The 22,073-nt window shown below is 31.9% G+C and overlaps 1 protein-coding gene across 1 annotated transcript in view; it reads right to left on the bottom strand.

Moving 5' to 3' along the window:
- The window catches only part of LOC143048409 (intermembrane lipid transfer protein VPS13D-like), a 79,766-nt gene that overhangs the window by 31,825 nt on the left and 25,868 nt on the right, over nt 1-22,073 (bottom strand). The window contains exons 27-50 of the mRNA XM_076222089.1: nt 21,728-21,885; nt 21,069-21,213; nt 18,824-20,465; nt 18,097-18,241; nt 17,078-17,237; nt 15,835-16,093; nt 15,399-15,579; nt 14,050-14,832; nt 13,372-13,611; nt 12,891-13,119; nt 12,060-12,302; nt 11,587-11,723; nt 11,023-11,121; nt 10,077-10,316; nt 9,558-9,693; nt 8,749-8,918; nt 7,900-8,099; nt 7,520-7,584; nt 5,516-5,612; nt 4,176-4,328; nt 3,591-3,723; nt 1,946-2,086; nt 693-867; nt 130-334 (exon numbers count right to left, since the gene is read on the bottom strand). Of these exons, the coding sequence (XP_076078204.1) occupies nt 130-334; nt 693-867; nt 1,946-2,086; nt 3,591-3,723; nt 4,176-4,328; nt 5,516-5,612; nt 7,520-7,584; nt 7,900-8,099; nt 8,749-8,918; nt 9,558-9,693; nt 10,077-10,316; nt 11,023-11,121; nt 11,587-11,723; nt 12,060-12,302; nt 12,891-13,119; nt 13,372-13,611; nt 14,050-14,832; nt 15,399-15,579; nt 15,835-16,093; nt 17,078-17,237; nt 18,097-18,241; nt 18,824-20,465; nt 21,069-21,213; nt 21,728-21,885 (6,136 nt within the window). The remainder of the gene's footprint in view (nt 1-129; nt 335-692; nt 868-1,945; nt 2,087-3,590; nt 3,724-4,175; nt 4,329-5,515; nt 5,613-7,519; nt 7,585-7,899; nt 8,100-8,748; nt 8,919-9,557; nt 9,694-10,076; nt 10,317-11,022; nt 11,122-11,586; nt 11,724-12,059; nt 12,303-12,890; nt 13,120-13,371; nt 13,612-14,049; nt 14,833-15,398; nt 15,580-15,834; nt 16,094-17,077; nt 17,238-18,096; nt 18,242-18,823; nt 20,466-21,068; nt 21,214-21,727; nt 21,886-22,073) is intronic.

Raw genomic sequence — 22,073 nt, 5'->3', positions numbered from 1 at the left:
GAGTAGCCTAACACAAACAAAATTGAAATTACTTAATCTGAACAACAAACTAACTAGGTCATTAATGACATAATAATCTTAAAATTTATAACATACATCATGATATAAAAGTTCTACAAAATGTTTTACCTGAAAACACCTGAATTATCTGGTGTCTCACATTGCTTTATTTTCTCCTTAGTGTCTCCTGCTAAAGCAACATGCTGCCATTGGATTGGTTGGTTGCAGAATTTAACTGGCCAATCAGATGGTTTCATATACAATGTAGCACATATAAAAGGAAGAGGTACTGGAATCGTTTCTTTTGGTTTCACAGGTAATATTTCAAATTTTCCTGTAAATAAATATTAATATTGAAGCCATAAAGAGTTCATACCATGTAACTGTCAAATTGATTGGTTTGTTGCTAATTTTAAGGCACACAGTGGAATAATTTGCCATGCAATCTATCCTTTTCTCGGTTATTTTTAAATACAGTTCTATATAACAACTACAGATGTAAATGCATCAGATATTTGTCATATCTATTTGTCTCTCCATGACATAGCGTAAGCATGATAGCTATAGGTATATTTATTATGAAAATATATGATAGGTAATGTATTTTTGATAATTCTAAAAAATTTATGAAAAGGTTACATGAACATGCTATCTTCAATTTTACCACAGTATCTCTATAAATAAAAACTTACCATCTATCCCATTGCCAGCCATCATTCTAACATCTACAGCTGATTCTATCTTGTTATATATAGTGAGGGCAGAACGGATGGTGATCACTTTCCTGGCACTCCCCTCCTGTCTGACATCAAATACAACTCTGGCTAATAGTTGTTTGGCTGGGTCATGCCATGATCCATAGGCAAACTGAAACAAACAGAATTACTTACAACAGTATGTTGCTTTCAAATAAAAAAATCTAATTTCTGTTTTAGATGTCATTAGCATCATTTCTTCAGTCTTCAAGATCAACTTTTGAATCCACAAGCATGAAGCTCAATTTTTTTTATGTATTCTGGTAGCTTATAGAGAAGATTTTACAAGCTTGAAGGCCATTTTTAAAGAATGGGCTTGTAGACTTGTGTTTAAGTGTGAAGACTGTTTATTTAAACAAATATCATAAATTAAATCAGTAAAACCCATTACAAATAAAACTAACAATTAGTAAAACCCATTACAAATAAAACTTACAAAATTGTCTGCATTTTCTCAAATGCACAACTTATAACATACAATTAAAACCAAACAACCAAATATACGTTAACATTTTAAAAAGTATTTGCAAAATATTTTGTTTTATGCTAATAAAAATAACACAATAGAAAAGTTCAGACCTCTAAACACATGTATTATCCATTTAATGCCCAAGTTATCATATGGTAGTGGTGTTCATATTTAAATTCACTTCACAAAACATTTTCTCTTTTTGAAAACTACTTAAAATTTGCATGTTGAACATTAAACATTTGGTCCAAGACCACAATTAGTTCGTAGTGCATTTCTTTTAAAAAATAAATGAAAATTAAAAAAATTCCCATCTGCGCTTTCTCAATGAAATTCTTACAGTGTGTTGTACTACTTTTGGGACAAATTCTATCAAAATTATAGTAAACTTCATCAGCTCTAACTCAAAATATGGACAATTTTATGTTTAGGGCGTCTTGAAATCTGTTTGAAAGCTTTCGAAGTGCTAATTTTTAACCTTTTTCAGCTGGACCAAATCACTATTTTCCTTTAAAATTCTGAACCCAACTTTTCTTACAATTTGAGGCATAAAACATGGAGAAATAAATTTGAAAGGGGTATAAAAAATATTGGCAAGTAACCAACTGTCAACACTAGGGACTATATTTGTGGACAACGAAAATCAAGGGACGACAATTGTGGTCTCAGACCATTTATCTCGTTCATTAAAATACTTCTGACCACCAAAACAAAAACTTACTGAATTGAGACCTGTAGCAGATTTCTTGTCTGGTTCTGCCTCCCTAAAGTATACTCCTACTTTGTCCACAGATACAGCTGACATACGATTCCATCCATCTATCTTTACAACTATCTGATTCACATGCAGATCATGGGTTTTCTGAAAATAAAAACAAACATATATGGTTCATGTTTTGTTATTGCTGTTTGTCTTTTAGTTGTTACTGCATTTGTGCTGCCTTTTCTATTGAACTTTCAGGTTTTTATTGTCTACTTATCACTCCTATCTTTATTTTTATAGGATAAGCTCAAACATGTATTGCTGTGGAATCATTTATTTCCGTATCAATTTTCATGAATAGAGGAAATTTGTATATTTCGTGAATATTTGATTTTGTGGTTTTGCTTAAGTCTGCTATATAAAATTTGTCATTTGTCAAAATTTTAGATTCACCTGTACCCATGAATATTGGAATCAAACAAATAATATTGTATTCACAGTAAGCAATAGTATTACTTTGGGGTGTTGTCTCATTGGCACTCATACCAAATCTTCTAAATTTGATTAATTGGTAAAACAAATTTCCTAGTAAATAACTTTACATCCTTTGAAAATATGCAATGACCTGGTAAACATAAATGCTACCACCTTAGCAAAGTCAAGTACAGTAAGGATATAATGTGTGACAATAATAGCAGGTGGACAACTTTAACATACATGTACTAGCACTATCAAGTAATTAAATGAACATAACATCAATACGCAAAACAAATATGATATACAGCAACAATTGACAACTACTGAATTACAGGCTCTTTGGGTGGGACAGGCACATAAGTGAATAATTGTATGCTCTATGTAGTTTCATAAATAGGGTGTCAATTAAATAAAGCAAGCTAAGCTCTAGCCCTTGGCTTCCAAAATGGTCATATTTTTCTGTCATGAACTGTCTCTGTCTTGAGTTTTTTTGCTGTCAAATTGAAATTAGCTCTTTTGGTCACTGTAATTGAATGTTAATATAATATGATTTAAATACACTGTTGTTTTCTATTGTTGAAGACATCTAAATTTCTCCTCATATGAAAGCAATTATGGTACTAATATACATTAAAATAATGAAATGTGGTATGACCTCTGTATTTAGAAGAGGACCAATGTCTGTGTTTGTTGTTAATAAAAACAAAATGTGCCATTGCACTAAGCCTTTTGCTTATGTTCTAATTAAATATTTTACTTACATGGAATGCAATGCACTGTAATTATTCACAAGCTAAAGCATGGTAAAATTTTAAAAACTCAATATCAAAATTGAGAGTGAAAATATTGTTAGTTAAATACATTGTAGCTCTATCAGAGTAATGCAATCTAACATCTAGTTTTAGTTTAATATTTACAGTCATCTTCCATATAAATATACCAATATATATCGTATCATTTAATCATACTATGAAATATGATGATTACACAGGTTTATCATACTATGAAATATGATGATTACACAAGTTTTAATAGTGTTATCTCGATATCCAAATCATACTTAGTATTTCAAACTTCATGCCACAAGTTACTGGAATATAAGTTTTATAAGTATGCTTAAGATCCTAGTTGAACACCATACATAGTAATTGTTTCAGAGGATTAATACATAAAAGATAAGTCTTACCTTATGCCTTATTTTCTGAGGTCTGTTAAATTCAAATGACACCTGTTGACCTGGTTGAACTTTCTTCCAATCAGAAGCCTGTATATATCCTCTATCCATCATTTCATCTCGTTTTTCTATTTCATGTTTAATTCTGAAATAAATTATACCTTACAATTTTTCTATTTTACCAATATTTGAATCACTTCAAAATTGATTTGAAATCTGAGTTTTGAATTTTTTTAGAAATTAGAATATTAATAAAGGTGTACCATTAACTATAACAAATAAAGAAATCAGGCCTTAAACAGAAACACAACTATAGACCAAACTTTTTTTTGATAAATGAGTTATGCTTGTTCAATTGGCGTAAATGATGGCATTGAACAATTGGCTCTTATTGTGACATAATAACAAAAGCATGGTGACATCCAAAATGTAATAGAAATTGCATGAATGTGAAAGTTGTCTATATCTATTTGTCATACAGGTTGTAAGGTGATTTAAAAAATCTTTCAAAATTATGAATCTATGAATTTTGAAATCCACCTTTTAAATGTAGTTTAACCTAATCATGTAAATATTATCTCAATGTTATGTACTGACCTTGATGGGTGTGTTGTGACCTTGAGATACCACAGAGGACATCCTGTTTGATTGTCAAGGACAAATGGAACAAATGGTGTCCGTCGTCTCTGGTTACATATGACACTGTCACTACTAGGATTTCCTTGGTCCTGTTGACCACTGTTTGCTGCACTACAATAAACAAAAATATAATTATATGTTGTTACATAAAATTGAGAACAAAAATGGAGACTGTTTCAAAGCTATAACAGCCTGACCAATGAGCAGAAAACAGCTCAAAGCCATTATTTTACATGTATGTTATTATGCTGCTCATTTCTTCCCTACAATTCTTATATTCAAAACTAACTGAAATTCAGAATTTGAAAATATGAAGATTACATTAATGGAGCAAAATCATCAAAGCTTTGAGAAATTTCATCAGAAGCCATGCCATATCACTCTTATGTTTATATATCAGGTCCAATAGCCAGGATGCTGCTGATGTTTCTAATCAAGGTCATAATTATCTGACATTAATAGAAAAACTTTTAATTCTGTGTTTTTTGTTGAGGGGGAGTAGTATGATAATGAAGGTGCACATAGTTTCACTCTTGAGGATGGGACATAATTACACAACATGTTGGAATGAAATAGATTATCAAATATAAATTGTTTTTGAAAATGGATTTGTTAAATTGTTCACTGATGAAAAATAAATATGGGAAATTTTGTCATTTTAACATTTTTATAATTGATATGAATATATTGCCATAAAGAGATTTAAGATTTTGGCTGGATTTTATATAAAAGCCAATTAAGAGTTGTCTCATTAGCATTAAGGTATACCATATGGTTTTATTTCTATGATATAATGAGATTTGAATGAGAAAAAAAAACCATGAACTTCTTTGAGCAAATACACAAAAGTATAGTGTATACTTTTGTGATGGTTATATTTGTCATGTTTATTGCTAATTTTGAGATTTAAATAAAACTGCCAAAATATCAACTAGCAAACATTTTATATTTAAGGAAAATCAGAATAAAAGACAAAATAAACACAAAAACAAAAACAAAACCTAATGAAAAGGGTTTATCCTAGAAATTGCTAAATCAAAACTCTCAGTAAAATAACACAATTTTACAGTATTATAAACATTAAATAGTACTATTCACTTTGTATTCATCAAGATAGCTTACAGCACTAGTAGAGAATAGAGTGAAAGGTGAATTTTGGAGGTCTCTAAACTATTGATTCAAAAAGGTATGGTGCGCTGAGTTGGAGGATCCAAAAATCCTCTCTTTTCCAGGAGTCATTTGGAATCTTCCAAAGAACTTCAATGGATTCAAACAACATATCATTGTGAATAACTTACGGTACATGTCTATAGTAGTCTTCTGTCCATTTATCTTTTGTTTTGTTATACAAATCCAAGAAAGTCCTTGTTATACTTATGTTTAATACATCAGGAGCTGAAACATATATACCATTCACTTTTGTCATATAAGGAAAAGTAAAACTAGAGGCTCTAAAGAGCCTGTGTCGCTCACCTTGGTCTATGTGAATATTAAACAAAGGACACAAATGGATTCATGACAAAATTGTATTTTGGTGATGGTGATGTGATTGAAGTTCTTACTTTACTGGATGATTTTGCTTCTTACAATTATATCTATAATGAACTTTGCCCATTAGTTACAGAGAACTATATTTGGTAAAAATTTAAATTACATATATTTACCAAATTAATGAAAATTGTTAAAAATTGACTATAAAGGGCAATAACTCCTTAAGGGGTCAATTGACCATTTAGGTCATGTTGACTTATTTGTAGATCTTACTTTGCTGAACATTATTGCTGTTTACAGTTTATCTCTATCTATAATAATATTCAAGATAATAACCAAAAACAGCAAAATTTCCTCAAAATTACCAATTCAGGGGCAGTAACCCAACAACCGATTGACTGATTCATCTGAAAATTTCAGGGCAGATATATCTTGACCTGATAAACATTTTTATCCCGTCAGATTTCCTCAAAATGCTTTGGTTTTTGAGTTATAAGCCAAAAACTGCATTTTACCCCTTTGTTCTATTTTTAGCCGTGGCGGCCATCTTGGTTGGTTGACCAGGTCACGCCACACATTTTTTAAACTAGATACCCCAAAGATGATTGTGGCCAAGTTTGGATTACTTTGGCCCAGTAGTTTCAGAGGAGAAGATTTTTGTAAAAGATTACTTTAATTAACGAAAAATGGTTAAAAATTGACTATAAAGGGCAATAACTCCTAAACGGGTCAACTGACCATTTAGGTCATGTTGACTTAGTTGTAGATCTTACTTTGCTGAACATTATTGCTGTTTACAGTTTATCTCTATCTATAATAATATTCAAGATAATAACCAAAAACAGCAAAATTTCCTCAAAATTACCAATTCAGGGGCAGCAACCCAACAACCGATTGACCGATTCATCTGAAAATTTCAGGGCAGATAGATCTTGACCTGATAAACATTTTTACCCCATGTCAGATTTGCTCTAAATGATTTGGTTTTTGAGTTATAAGCCAAAAACTGCATTTTACCCCTATGTTCTATTTTTAGCCGTGGCGGCCATCTTGGTTGGTTGACCGGGTCACGCCACACATTTTTTTAAACTAGATACCCCAATGATGATTGTGGCCAAGTTTGGTTTGATTTGGCCCAGTAGTTTCAGAGGAGAAGATTTTTGTAAAAGTTAACGACGATGGACGACGACGGACGACGGACGACGACGGACGCCGGACGCCGGACGCCGGACGCCAAGTGATGAGAAAAGCTCACTTGGCCCTTCGGGCCAGGTGAGCTAAAAATAGTAAAGAAAATATTTTCACTTTTGAATTACATTTCAACAATAATTTTTCAACAAATCATTTATTCAATTTATTTAGCAGATATCTTACACAAAATATTTTCAAAAGTTTGTGGAAAAAATTTAATGTTTTTGAATACATGGTTTTAATCAATCATATTTTATGGATATTCATCAAATCTAAATATTGGTTTGATATCCATGCTGCTTTTGATAAATAATATTTCCATAACTCACTCCAAACATCTTTAATTTTTGTATCTGAAACAAGCATTTTGTTCAGTGGTAGTCGTTTCTTGATGTGGTTCATAAGTTCTCATTTCTAGTTTTTTCATAAAGATTGACTGTTTGTTTTCCTGTTTGAATGGTTTTTCACTAGTCATTTTTAGGGCTTTATAGCTTGTGTGAGCCAAGACTCCATGTTGAAGGCTGTACTTTGACCTATAACGGTTTACTTTTTACAAATTGTGACTTGGATGGAGTGTTGTCTCATTGGTATTCAAACCATCTCTTCTTATATCAAATTACCATTTATCTGTAGATCTTTCTTGATATCTCCTTTTAATTCATACTGTCTCCACTCAGTACTGCATCTAAAATTATAGAAAGATTTGTTCAGTACCTATCTCATCAAAAGTATTTAAATTTGAAACTAAATGACAAAACAAATAAATAGGTAAAGTGTTTCTCGGAAACAGATGTGGCTCTGCTTGCATATCATATAAAGTTATAATAAGGATATAACTGAATTGACGCTACCCAAATTTTTACTCAATCTGAGTTTTGTGGTAATAGGTATTGTATATATACCTACCTCCACTTGGTTTTATAAATGGTTCCCAGCCAGAGAGTTCCCTTTTGTTATAGTCCCCCATCAGACTGAATGTTCTAAGACTATATATACCTACCTCCAAGGTTCTATAAATGGTTCCCAGCCAGAGAGTTCCCTGTTGTAATAGTCCCCCATCAGACTGAATCTGGCCTGTCCTTCCATCACATTCTGTAGCTTTTGATTGACATTAATGTTATTAAATGATAGTTCTGCCAGAGGTACATCAGAGTCCTTACAATCATCAATAAAACACAGACATACACAAGATGCCTTCAGCTGAAATAAAGAGTGACTGAATGAAGAAATACAGAATATACACACAGATGCAACTCTATATTTAATGTATAACTGACAGCTTGGTTTTAAACTACTGGAATTCTTAAAAACTCATAAGCTGTTAACTAAAAACTTCTTGGAGAGTTAACAGTAAAATCTTCCAAGAGTTCAAATCAATAATAATTGTTATACATATGAACCTTCTTTCTTTTGAACAACATGTATATTGTTGTTTAGTGGTTGTGTGTTGATGTGGTTCATAAGCATTTCTATTTTTTTTTGGGGGGGGGGGATTTTCCTGTTTGATTGGTTTTACACTATTCAATTTTGGGGGCCTTTATACCTTGCTGTTTGGGGTGAGTCAAGGGTCTGTGTTGAAAGCTGTACTTTGAGCTATAATTGTTTACTTTTACAAATTTTAACTTTGATGGAGAGTTGTCTCATTTGACACTAATACAACATCTTCTTATAACTATATATTATAAGATTATTTTTGCTATAGGCAATCCTGATGAAGGCAAATCAAGAAAAGTGCTTCAGATGCATCAAATTTATATTTAAGTGTTATTTATGTTTTGTACAAGTCAATTTAACAAAAGAAACATGGAAAATAACAGTATTAATTGTTCTCTCCATAAAATTAGATTACCTCAATACTTGTAAGTTTCAGTCCTCCTTCTTTCTTCTCCACAGGTAGAGGTTTACCATGTGCAGTCAACCATAAAGCAGCCTCTGTTAAATCACCATTACATTCATCTAAAGATTTCTCACATTCTTCTTCAGCAAAACCCAAGTCCTTTAGACACTTCATTTTGTTTGCTGTGTAAAGAGAAACTAAGTATATTCCATATTCATATATTGGATTGAACATTTCTATAAATCTATGTTCAAAAGCATACTTTAAATTTTGATATGATAAAAGGTCCATCAATATATACAATTGAATGTCATTATTACATACTGGTACTTATCTCCTCTGACAGCAATCTGTACTATGCAAGAGAGTTGGACTTTTAGATTAGCAATGTGTAAAACTTTTTTTAGTGCCTTATGATTTTGTTCATTTGAACTGCTTAGCAACTATTGAAGGGGGTGGAGGGCACTTTTATTAGAATTTGATGGGTGGTGGTTAGTTATCAAAGCTTGCTTGAACATTTACAGGAAATATCCAATTAAAAATTAATGCATGGTGGGGTCAAATAAAAAGCTACTTCTGACCCGACCATACACTTAATTTTGGAACAGCCCTCACAGGGATCTGAAAACACTCCTGTCTACTTTCTGTTGTTATTATTATTACATTGGCCAATCAGATTCCTTCCATCAAATGTTTGAAGGTATGTATAATTACGACAAAAACCAGAGGATCATGATAGGTAGAAAGTACAAATTGGTGTTTATATATCTTAATAATAAAAAGATTGTTATATGAATATTTAAAGAGAGGATATTACTTACATGGGTATTTGCTTGGTACAGTTTGAGATTCTCTATTTTTAGCTTTCAATGCTTGATCAGGAAGTGAATTGAGGATTGCCAGGAACATCTTCATGTCAAGGTATGACAGCCTGATATTCATGGTATTAAATGACACCTGAAATATACATGATATATAATTAACATTACAATATATTATTGTTATGCATTCTAATTCATCAAGGATGTTTGCCTGTGTCCCACCAGTGTATGTTACAGAAAATAATTAAATGGTTCACAAATTACTCTGAATACTTTCCTGCTATAATAAAGATGTTACTCATTCTAGCTAAAGTACAGCATTTGGCCTGTTCAAATTTTCAGCATCTTACAAGTGTTATCATGGAAAATTCTATATAATTTATTTTTGTAATTACTTCTGTCTTCATTATTCACTGCATGATATTAACATTTTCCAGAAATAATTCATGGTTTAGGCAAAAGATGAAAAATTTAGTGACAGCGCAAAACTTAATATGCTTAATAACTATGATAGCATACCTCTAGTAATAGGTTCCTCTGTCTTATTTCTGAGGCCTCAAGCAGACCAGTGGACCCAGACTTATTGAGGTCAGGTAAAGGATTGGCATTTAAGTCTATATTAATCATCAAAGGGTCTATGATTGACAGAGCAGTCTCCTCCTCGGAGAGCAAACTACATGAAAACACTTCAATACTTTGTAAACTACATGATAACAGCTTCTCCTGAGATGATGGTCTGTATGTTAAAACTGCTGTACTCTGTAAATATACATATTGCAAATATAAAGATAATTGAAGAGTTTTATATAAAAAAAAACCAGACTTTTTTCATAAGAATGCTATTTATGAGAAAACCAAGTTTCATGTTACATCAATCTATAGCATTGATCTATGCAATTATAAGAAATGTATAGCCATTACAAGTAAGTATCAAAGAATAATTCTTAAGTGGTACATAGCATTACAGGGAGATAACTCTGTATATTTTTTTATGAAAATTAAACAAGCCAAATTAATATTAGTTTTAAAAGGTGTTTCATACCACATCAAGTTGATTGTATGGACTATCTTAACACACCAAGTTGCACATTCTTTTGTTATTTATTTATTTAATACAACTTTAGAATGGAAAGTGCAAAATCATTGACTGAGTGCTAAGAAATTTACACTAATCCAATGGATCCAGCGATGTTAAAGTTTGTTATAACTAAAATCTGAAAAAAATTTGTCTATTGATTTCGAGCTTGACACATATTATATAAAATCTTGTAAACCTATCTTTCAAATAAAATACAACAATATAAGTATTGTTACTTTAATATTTGATCATTTCCCCTGTGAACCCATTTTAACCCCATTACAAATTACCATTTTTCTCTGTTTTTATTAAACCATGATTGAGACCACCCTTAACACTACCATATGGTCATATGAGTTATTCCCTTATGATTTATCAATACTATACCTTTAGAATAACAGCATTAGTATCCCATGTAGTACTATCTTCAACCACAACAAACTGTGTGTCAGATACATTCAACTTTAGTTCAAAGGGTACCTCAACCTACAAATATAGAAAAATGTCCAACAACTACAAACAAGTACACTTTTTGCTAGATTATTAATTTGGAAAATTTATTGATTATTCAATACAAAAATTCTAAAAAAAAAACCAATTGCTGCTTTTTCATGAAAGCATTTTGTAACATAATGACAAAAGAAACCAGCTCCTCTTACGTATTAGAAGATAATGTCAATCATTATTATGATGTTTGTAACCTTAATAATGAATGCATAGGATTTATTATTACAGGATACATTTATACTTATCAAATCACAGTTACCAAATATGTCATATCCTCATGACTTCCACATATAACATTTATTCGAAATTTTTACAATAATATATTTATATTTTTTTTTATTCTGACAGTTGTAAGCAATTCAGCATTCAGCAAAGCAATTTGTTTTAACAAAATGAACCTGAATCCCACCTAACACAAGAGTACATTTTTGGTTTTAGACTAACCTGTTCCACTATTGGACCTCTCTTGGTCATAACACCACTAGACATTGTGACGGGACTACAAGTTCCAGATCCTGGTTTTGGAGACAGTGGTATATCATCAGTGCCACTTTCATCTTCTAATGCACCATTTTCCTCTTCTACAATGTTAACTAATTGAACTAACCCAAAATAAACTGTGATGGAACATGTTTCAATTAGATAACCAAAGCTGGTGTTTTGCATATCAGTTTTAGTCTTATTTGAAATGTTCCTAAATTATAGTATGACAGCATGCCTTTTCAGACAACAGCCTTCAACAGTATTTGACTTTTATTTTGACAAAAGCCAATTCTATTTTATTTATTCAATATCAGTTTTTAAAATTTTTTTTTTTTATCTTATTCCAAATTTGATACAAACATTTCACAAGTAATTTGTTCAAGGATTACTTTAGACAGAACTTGGAGACTAGAAAGAAAAATAATTGCAATTACCTTCCAAAAATGGATCGTCTGGTTTTGCAGCAAGAAATTCCTGGACTGTGAGCAGCCAATCAAATATACACATTAATTTCATGTTATTGAGTAGTATAGAGAACTGGTTTGAATCCTTGGTTGATCTAAAGTGGAGCTCTAGCTGGAAGGATCCAAATTCTGATGACTGGTTTCTTTTATTCTTAACTGGTCCTGGCTGTAAAATCTTCTCAAATACATTGGGTCTTACATTTACTGGAGCATCTTTGAAAAAATAATAATTTTATATTATATAGGATACACGTCCAGTTACCATAATAATGTCAAAATTGTTTTAAACTCAAATTGAACTGTACCATTATCTAAAAATGATTAAAAATGACAAAAAGAATCATGTCTCTCATAAATTTCAAATGCCAAACATCAGAACTCTGACAAAGGTAGATAAAAAAGACCAGAACTCAACAATTTTAATCATCACTTTGTGATAACCTACCAAACACCTCATTAAATTTTATTGTATCTTGGTGTGGTGGCATGTTAGCCTCACATACATATCCCACCTCCAGGTGCAGGAGTTTCTCCCTACATTGAAGACCCATTGGTGGCCTTCGGCTGTTGTCTGCTCTATGGTCAGATTGTTGTCGATTTGAAAAATTCCCCATTTCCATTGTCAATTTTATTATTATTGAAACTGGGGGTGGTGGTAGGAAAAGTAATTTTGTTTTGGACATGATGTATGCAATTTTGCTCAAAGAATGTTGGCTGAAGGGGTGATTTTAGGAGTCCTTCCCTCCCTCTCCCAATCAATTTTTATGGAATAACTCAAAAGAGAATCTATAGTAAACCTACCTCTGTATCTTGTATCACTAGCTACAATCTCATGAGAAACAAGATCAACATCTTTTGATTGGTTGGAGAAACTATCAAATCTGAATGTAGATGATATAAAGTCTAATTTAGCCAAAGAGCATTCTGGGTAATCCGGTCCCTGGTCATGTGACAAAACCAGTTCTATTGTGACATTGTTAAGATCTATTGCCATTCCAATACTCTGCCAAACAGTTCCACTCAGCACAGTCTGAAAATGATAAGTATGTGTCTTATTACATAGAAAAGATCATATCAAATACATCATTCTTATAATACCAATTTAAAGTATGCTTTAAGTGAAACAATAGATTATGCTAAAAAAATATAATATCATAAAAAAATCTAATGTTTTCTGTATTGAAAAAACTATAAGCACATTTAATGCTAAATTCATTAATCAAATACTCCAAAGATAAAAATAAATCACAATTTAGAAGTCATGGGTACAAGATATACTAACATTTATTTCTGGGTCAATAAGATGTGACATGAGAGGTTTTTGGAACTCTGGTAACCTTTCTCCCAGATTATGGTCCAGTATCCCTTTGATCAACTTGTACTGGTTCATATCAATAGTTATATGCATGGCAGACAATGCTCCATTGATCCTAAAGTCGGGAACAGCATGACTGATATCATTCTCTAGGTTTCTTTCTATTTGTAACTTCAACATACCCTTCTCTTTCAACGATTTTCCTCCCTACAAAAGTAAAACTATAGTAAGTACTTCATTAATGAATGCACATTACACCACTGTTACAGGTCAGGAGCTTTAATTCAGTTGTTGTCATTTGTTGCTGTGTAACCTATTTGTTTTTCAACCATCATTTTGTACATAAATTAGGCCGTTACTTTTCTCTTTTTCTTCTTAGTAATTGCTGAAGGCCTATAGTTGTTAATTTCTGTGTCGTTGGCAATCATACCACATCTTCTTATTTTTATGTATATACCTATATTTGAGTACAATTTGAGAAGTATGTTAAAAGTATTGTATAACTTTTTCAAATTTCAAGTAATAAAATTTAGATCCAGAAGCTCAAACTTATTTATCTTTTACTGTAACACAAATTTGACTTAAATTTACTTTATAACTGTGACAGCATTTAAGTTTACACAATAAAATCCATCCAGGTATTACCTGTTGCTGCAATACACAATCTTTAAACACCAAATCTGTATGACTGGACTTGACAAATGATCTGTTATACGTTTGCTTATCTACCCTCTCTGCAGAATATAAGTCCATGTCTGATAGAACCACTGACATAACATCTAACAAACATATATAATCTGGTCCTTCAGATGAAACAGACCCATCAGAATTCACTTTAAGGATATTATCAAAACCAAAGTTAGGTCTGAAGTTTGTTTCCTGTGAAGAATCACTATCAGTTTTACGAACATTACGCTTCTGATCTGATGACCCTGATGAACTTGAATCTAAAAGGAAGTTTGGATCTACACTAGTGCCCTCTGGTGTTCTTGGCTCTAGTGTAGGGTCATAGACCTCTGTTTCACTTATTTCATAACCATCCTCATCATACCGTTCATCTTTTTCCAGATTACCATATATACTAGATGTCATAGGATCTTCACTTGCGCCAGGAGGTAGTAGTTCATTATATGTACTTTGGGTCATCATATTTAATGAACCAATTGATACGTCAGAAGAACATTTGGACAACAAAGAATCGTTAGATAAATTTCGTTTAACAGAAACCGATTCAGGTATCACAGGTCTATAAATAGCTGATAGAGTACCATCAGTTCCATCATGTCTGAAGACATTTTTCAAGGTCAGATTTCCAAGGTCAACAACAAGAACATCATTAGACTTAGAACTGTGAGGTATTACAATGATTGGAGACTTTAATTCTATGTCCAACATAATCCTAGAGCCTCTAGATGCCTTGTCTGCAACCTGAAATTATAATTGAAGATCATTAACAGCTTCTCTCAAAACATCAATAGTTCAAATAATAATTTATACAACTAAAAAAATATGTGTAAATTTTAAAGATTAAATGTATGTTTGTTTGAAAAGATATAAGCAGAGACTTCTCTTTTCGCCAGTATGAGGAGGATGTTGATTCAGAGGGACTGGATTACAGAAGTTTCAACGTCGTTAGTATGAAGAAGACAGTTTTAAGGAATATTTTACAGAATTGACCATCAACTCATTTGATAATACAGAAACGGAGTAATTTGTAACAAAGTAACAGACGACAGACAATGGGGTTGCAGAATACCAGCACTCAGTGATTTCAAATTTCTTAGTTACAATTAATTATAAATGATAATCTACTTTTCAATTCCAGCTTGCTTCGACAAAGGCATATCTGCCAAAAGATGAAATTTTTCATTTTTTTTTTTTAATAATTAAGTTCTAATTATTTTATATAATAAAGAACAAATTGAATGCCTAATACTGTCTAAAATATCATGTTTCAATAGAGAGTGTAGGAATCTATCAACAGATATACATACCTTCATGCCTGCAGAAGCAGCCCTCATCCTGCCCAATACATCTTGAAGTTGTAAAAAGTGTTGAAGGAAGGCAACAAACTCTGATTGAAATCTATTGGTGTGTACATATCTAACAGAGGACATTTTTAATTTCACTTTTATATCACAATCTCTCTGAAGCCCTGGATCTGGAAGACCATATCTGTAAAAAAAAAATCAATGCATTCAGTGCAGCTTCGTGAATGTATTCAAGTTGTAAACTTGCAATTTTAAAATTTCATTCTACTTTTGATCATAAAGGAATTTATCATATTGTTTTCTTCTGGAAACCAGAATTTTGTATTGTAGTAACTAATTCCAGAAAAAAATAATAAAATTGCTTGATTTCTTTCGTCTTTTATTCATTAATTTTGAATTATCATTCTTATATATCATGAATTGTTAATACATTACTTACTTGAATATATCAAAGACTAAAGCCTGATGTCCTTCAGTAATGAACCTTTCCCTGTACAATTTACCATGTGGAGACTGGTCAGTCAGAGAAATACTGCCCAATTGTCCCTTGACATCCAAGTTACCATCCCTGGTTTCAATATTGGAGGAGAATTTAGAAATCTTAGCTCTGGAAAGCTCATATTCTGGTTTGTTTAAAATCAATGAGAAACTTTTAACTTTTAACTTGACAACAGAGTTGACATTGGTCTCTTCAGGTTCTGAAATTTAAATATAAATATAAAGTAAATTTTACAAAAACTTAAAATTCTATGCTTAGAACAGTAACACTGGTCTTTTTGAAAAGAACTGAAATGGTCACTTTGACAAAGGAGTAGGTCCAGTAAGACCCCTTTTTGGCCCCAAAATAAAGCAGTTTTACAAAATTGTTAAAATGTACACTTTTAGTTATTTATTGGACAGTAGAATGCTTCTACTACATTAATATGGACTGTTTTTGACAATACAATGCACCTATATCGGGTACTAGCACCACTAAGTCATGCTAAATTACTGAAATCTTCACAATTCTAGCATTTTAGTCAAATTTTTCACGGTTTCCGTGTAAAACGAAAGTGGCTGCATTGGTGTTCATCCTTAATATTAAAATGTAAGTTGTATTTGATGATAATACATAACATATATAAAGGTTGAGGATGAACACGGATGCGGCCACTTTCATTTTTGACAAAAACCATCCGAAAAGTGACATTTTTCGGCATATTTGGTAGATTTTTCATATTTGAGCTGGAATCGGATCGTTTTTAATGCCTAATCAGTTAAAATCTTTCTCATAAACTAATTGAATCAAATGAAATAGACACTTTAGTGTTTAAAAAGTGGTCAAAATCTTTCGTCAGATGAACTTGAAATTTGAGGCCAAAAAAATCTGTCTTTACCGGACCTACTCCTTTTCAATTCATGTGAAAAGTCAAACACCTTCTCCAGTTTTTATTTTTAATTTTCTTCTCATATGATAGATTGTACAACATTTTTTTTCAATTCTACAAATAAAAATACTTTCAAGCACTTTCTAATTGAATAAAAAAAATTATAGAAATATGAAAAATTTATTGATATCATTGATAAAACCTGGTGGAAATCAGTTCATGTGGTTCAATTACAGTATGAAATCTATCAGAAATATAAAGACTTGTACACTTTTTCAATAAAATTTTCTTATCCCATACAAACATGGTACTTACTTGGAAAATCTTTCTGTATTACTGGGGAGTCTTTAGTTGGTTCAATATCTTCATCATGTATTTTAGCCCCCAGTCCCAGAAAGTCAAGCAATACAACCCAGGTCTGTAAGTTTACATTGGCCTCCAAAGAATTGAAGTCTACATCTATAATTCTGTTTGTCTGCAGAAAAAAAATAATTCATTCATTTATTAATCATTTCTGAATCATTTCTAAATAGTTATAAACTTTAAATACCCAGAGAACAATAAACTTAACATTTGAAAAATAATTTTGTGAACAGACACTATGTTATGTGAATAAAAAAAAAACACAATAAATTATGAATCTAATTTATATCTTTGAAGCAAATAGTACAATAAAAAGGACCATAACTCTGCACAAAATTATCAGACAAAAACAAAATTTGAACTTGATATGTAACCAGGGGTCGAATTTTAGCTTTTTGTTTACTGGACAGCCGAGCCAGTAGACTGGAAAATCTACTGGTCTGGCTCTAAATCTACTGGTCCTGCAAAAATGGACGTTCATTTGACAAACACTAATATAAATGATAGATGTTTACCTATATTTTAATTTTTTATTCAGCTTCCAAAAATTTCCACATTTTGTGAAAAACGCTTACCTGAGATATCAATTAACTTGATCAATTGTAATACTTATTACCCCCCAGTACCGTGTAATTGATTTCACAGGTAAATGTGTTTCTAAACAAACTGAGATTGCGATGCAATCAGTGATTTTTATCAACAAATTTCTACTGGTCCGTTGGACCACTAGTTGACAAAATCTACTAGTCTTACGCAAATTCTACTGGTCTCGGACCACATGACCCCTGTATGTACTTATCATGATAAAACAATACACCAAATATCAAATCAATATCTACAGGCACAAAAAAAAGTGTAAAAAACTAATTTGCTAAATCAATTTCGTAGGTAGGGGACTAAAAAATATATTGAACTTGTCGACATATTCCTATGAGAATTTATCTATGAATAGCACACTATCACTAACTTACCTTGTTGTATTTAGTGACATATTCAGGAGAGAATTTATCCACTAATACTACACTAATATGTACAAGATCATCTTCTTTACATTTCTCTAAAGATTCTCGTCTAGAGTGTCTTAATGATGGTGGCGGTGTACTTGGATAAGATTTCCTATGGAGAAAACAGTCAAATAAAATAATTATAATAGTTATTTACATGAATGGTTTTATGTATTCATGCAAAGTAAAATCATACAATTTTGCATTCTTCTATACCAAAATGGCCGCTTGTTGGTTAGACTGATCTACAGATTATATAAAGAACCCTAACATAATTACACACCTTCACATTAAAAGCAAAGCTTGCATAGATTGCTCTTTTTAAGTAATATCAGATTGAGTACGGGTATACATGGTATATTTGTAAATTGTGACAATAGTGTTTTTCTAACTTCTCATTTTTTCTTACATTTTAAAACTGTTGTTTTCCTTATGGAGATTTCTATATTTTTTTTCTATTTTGCTTTCAAATAGCCACAAGAACAGGAGTCATGTTGTCTAAATTGTTGGTTGACAAATGTGTGCTGCTCATTACAAGAATATAACTACTACAGCAGGGACTCCAAATTTACATCTATAGGTTGTTTGCAAAAAAAGACAAGGAATTTCCAGTCACTCATTATGTGATATGAATTGTTAAAAGGTTGAAAAATCTTTTATAATAAATGTTCTTAACTTTACTATCATGACATACTTCTCAGATTTTGGCACACCAGTCCTCCTTAATACCCTGGTTTGTTTCCATTGTGTCTCAAAATCGGCAATATTTAAATCTTTGTGAAAACTAGACGGTAATGAATGAGGCATCACAGGAACTGGAGTTATAATACAACTATTAGGACAGGATTGGGACAGGAACAGTTTAGGTTCTGGCTGTTTATTATCTTCCACTTGTCGTGATATCATCAAATACCTATGTTCTGAATTTTCATTTTCTAACAAGTCCACCATTATTAAAGATTTCAACTGAACCTCAATCTCTGTTGAGTATGAATTTTCCTTTTTCATGTTGAGAGTAAAATCTTGTAAATTCAAATTAACAAGTCCTTTGTAACCTTCGTCAAACTCTCCTTTCATTTCGACATTAAGAATTGGTACTTTAAAATTAACTTTAATCACAGAATCCTCCTTCTTTTCTTTTTCGGTAGGTTTAGATCCAACTTTTTGTGACTTCAAAGGCTCGGTTTGAAATTTTTTAGTTTGATCGGTTGCTATATTTAATTTCCCATGAATATTTTCATTATATGTTAAATTGTCAGTGGTCTGTAAAATTTGTTCATAGACAGATTTACATAATTCCACATTAAGTGGCGTAGATATGCAGGCAGTGACATCAATAATACTTAAAATATCTTTTGTTTTAGGTTTCCGCAACTCGCCATTAAAACACCAACTTTCTGTCTCATCAACGTTTATTATCATTGGATCTGGCTGCACATGCTCAAGGAGGATTTCAATAGTGGTATTGTGAACAATCGGTAGCCCATAATCACTGTTTCTATAAATAGATGTGTCAAATAAAGTATCTGCATTGACATAAGCTGGAAATTGTTCCATGTGTTTGTCAGTGTTAAGTGAATACAGATTTACATCTTTAGCCTCAACAAACATTCTGACTGTCGAAGCAGGTGACATTTCAGTCTCATCCAAGTCCTGACTTAAAGAGTCAAAGTTTTTAACAGAAATGTGACCTAAATGAGCCACTAGAACATCAGAACTTGTGGCTGATCTTGGAAAAACTATCACAGGTATTTCTAACTGAGCATTTAACAAGATATGTGAACCTTTTTGACATTCAGCTATTTCATCATCACTATTTATAGAAAGATTTGATTTAGTGAAATCCAGACCTGTTGTGCTACCCAGCATGGATACATCTGATTTCTTAGTCATTATACCTTTGGCAACTTCAGAAGCAGCTGTTTTGATTGATGCTGCTACTTTTGTCATAAAATCTGTAAATTCTGAAACACATTGTGTCACCTCATTCAAAAGTCTAGGAGAATGTATATAACACATGGAAGCCATTTGTACATTAACAGACGTCAATTTTTGTCCTGAGTTATCCGACACCTGACTTGTGTCAAGTGTGAAGTCCTGAATTGTCGACGATGGCTGAACGCCTTTTATAAAACTAAACTGCAAGGCTTTACTGCTGGTTTCAAACATAGATTCATGAGCAGTTTTATACATAACACTGTGATGTACAGAATCTGAATGAGAGTTTAAGATATCCTCACTTCCCACACTGAATATATGATAGTGTTTATCAGCATCTGGTGTGACATCTATAACATGAAAACCACCAAGTGATCCAGTCACATCTAATTCATTCCCTGTAAACAAAGAAAAGTGTTGATATTTCATGAAAAGAATGGTTTTCAATTAGTATTTTCCATTAAAAGTAAAAACATGTTCTTTTATAATTAAGCAACAATTCAGTGGTTGTCATTTGTTTTATATTATGTTTGTTTTTTGTCTATTGTTTTGTAAATAAATCAGGCAATTTACTCTTCAAAAGTTGCCACTTTCCTTGCTTGTCATTTTAAACATAGCTACCTATAGTAACCTGCAATTTGGCAGATGACATTGTAAATATTGCCACTTTCCATGCTTATCCTTAGAAAGGGGGGGGTCAGGTTCTTTTTCGGACGTCGGGTCAGGTGTTATCTCGAATTTCTTGATGTAGGGATTTAATTTTTTTTTAATTCAGGACCTCTGAAATTCATGTTTTTAAGCAGGTTCAGGACCCCTCCGACCCCCCTCTTTGAAATAGATATTTAACTACAGTTACCTGTAATTGGGCATATCACATTGTAAATGTTGCCATTTTCCTTCCCTATCTTTTGAAATAAATATTACCTAGGGTAGCCTGTTATTGGTCAGATCCCATTGTAAATGTTGCCACTTTCCTTGCCCACCCTTTAAATATAACTTACCTACAGTAGCCTGTAATTGGGCAGATGACATTGTAAATGTTGCCACTTTCCTTGCATGTTTACATCCCTTTATACTTTCTAATCTCATTAATAAAATGTTCAGTTTGTGAAAATCAGCTGTTACATCAAGTTTTGAAGTCGTCTCCTGAAAAAATGAACAATACATAAAGACAACATTTGATAAATTGATTTAAATAAAAGAAGAATGTGTCTCAGGACATAAATGCCGTTGTTATTCCCCAAGATAGAAAGGGGCATAACTATATAAAGGTAAATGACTCACTGCCCATATTTCCAACTCTGTCTACTCAAATAAAACAAATTTATCAAAAAATCAAGAGGTCCACAATGCTACACCATAATAAATTTAAAACACTGAGAATATAGTGATAATAAAACAGTGATCACATTAGAGTTGCAATCTCCTTTTTTGTACACCTGCCCAATCAGTGTTATGTAGTAGCAAATAAAAAGAAATCATATACCAATACTTTCTTAACAACCTGTGACAAATTCAATTTGAGAAGAGTAGCAGAATAGGTTGTATCCCAAAATGAAAACAAGTGCCCTATTACTGAAGATGTAAAGAAACTGCATTATCTATTATTATTGTTTTTTTATTATTTCTATAAATATTGAAGGTAAAAACATAACATTACCTGAGAACCTTTTTCCATGAAAGTTCTATTTAAGGAAAGTTGTGATGCATAGGCAGACTGAAACTTTAGATTAGATCCCTGAGGACTTCTGGCTTCATCTGCTGAAGGTGAGATTTGCTTCACAAAACTTATCAGTTCTACCATGGTCTCTTGGTTTGCTAGAAACACAGAAAAAAACATATGTTTACACCATCTTGATGATGATTATTTTATTTTGTATGCATACATTCTCCCTACTTTGTATTAACAGCTGATGATGTTGCAAATATATTCAATAAGAAGTAAGTTTCTTTGAACATTCATCATCACTTGCTAAGTTATCTAACACATACTGGTGTTTTTATCT

Source organism: Mytilus galloprovincialis, chromosome 10, assembly GCF_965363235.1.
Source record: "Mytilus galloprovincialis chromosome 10, xbMytGall1.hap1.1, whole genome shotgun sequence".
Classification (NCBI taxonomy): Eukaryota; Metazoa; Mollusca; class Bivalvia; order Mytilida; family Mytilidae; genus Mytilus; species Mytilus galloprovincialis.
This window is presented reverse-complemented; position numbering and strand designations above follow the sequence as displayed.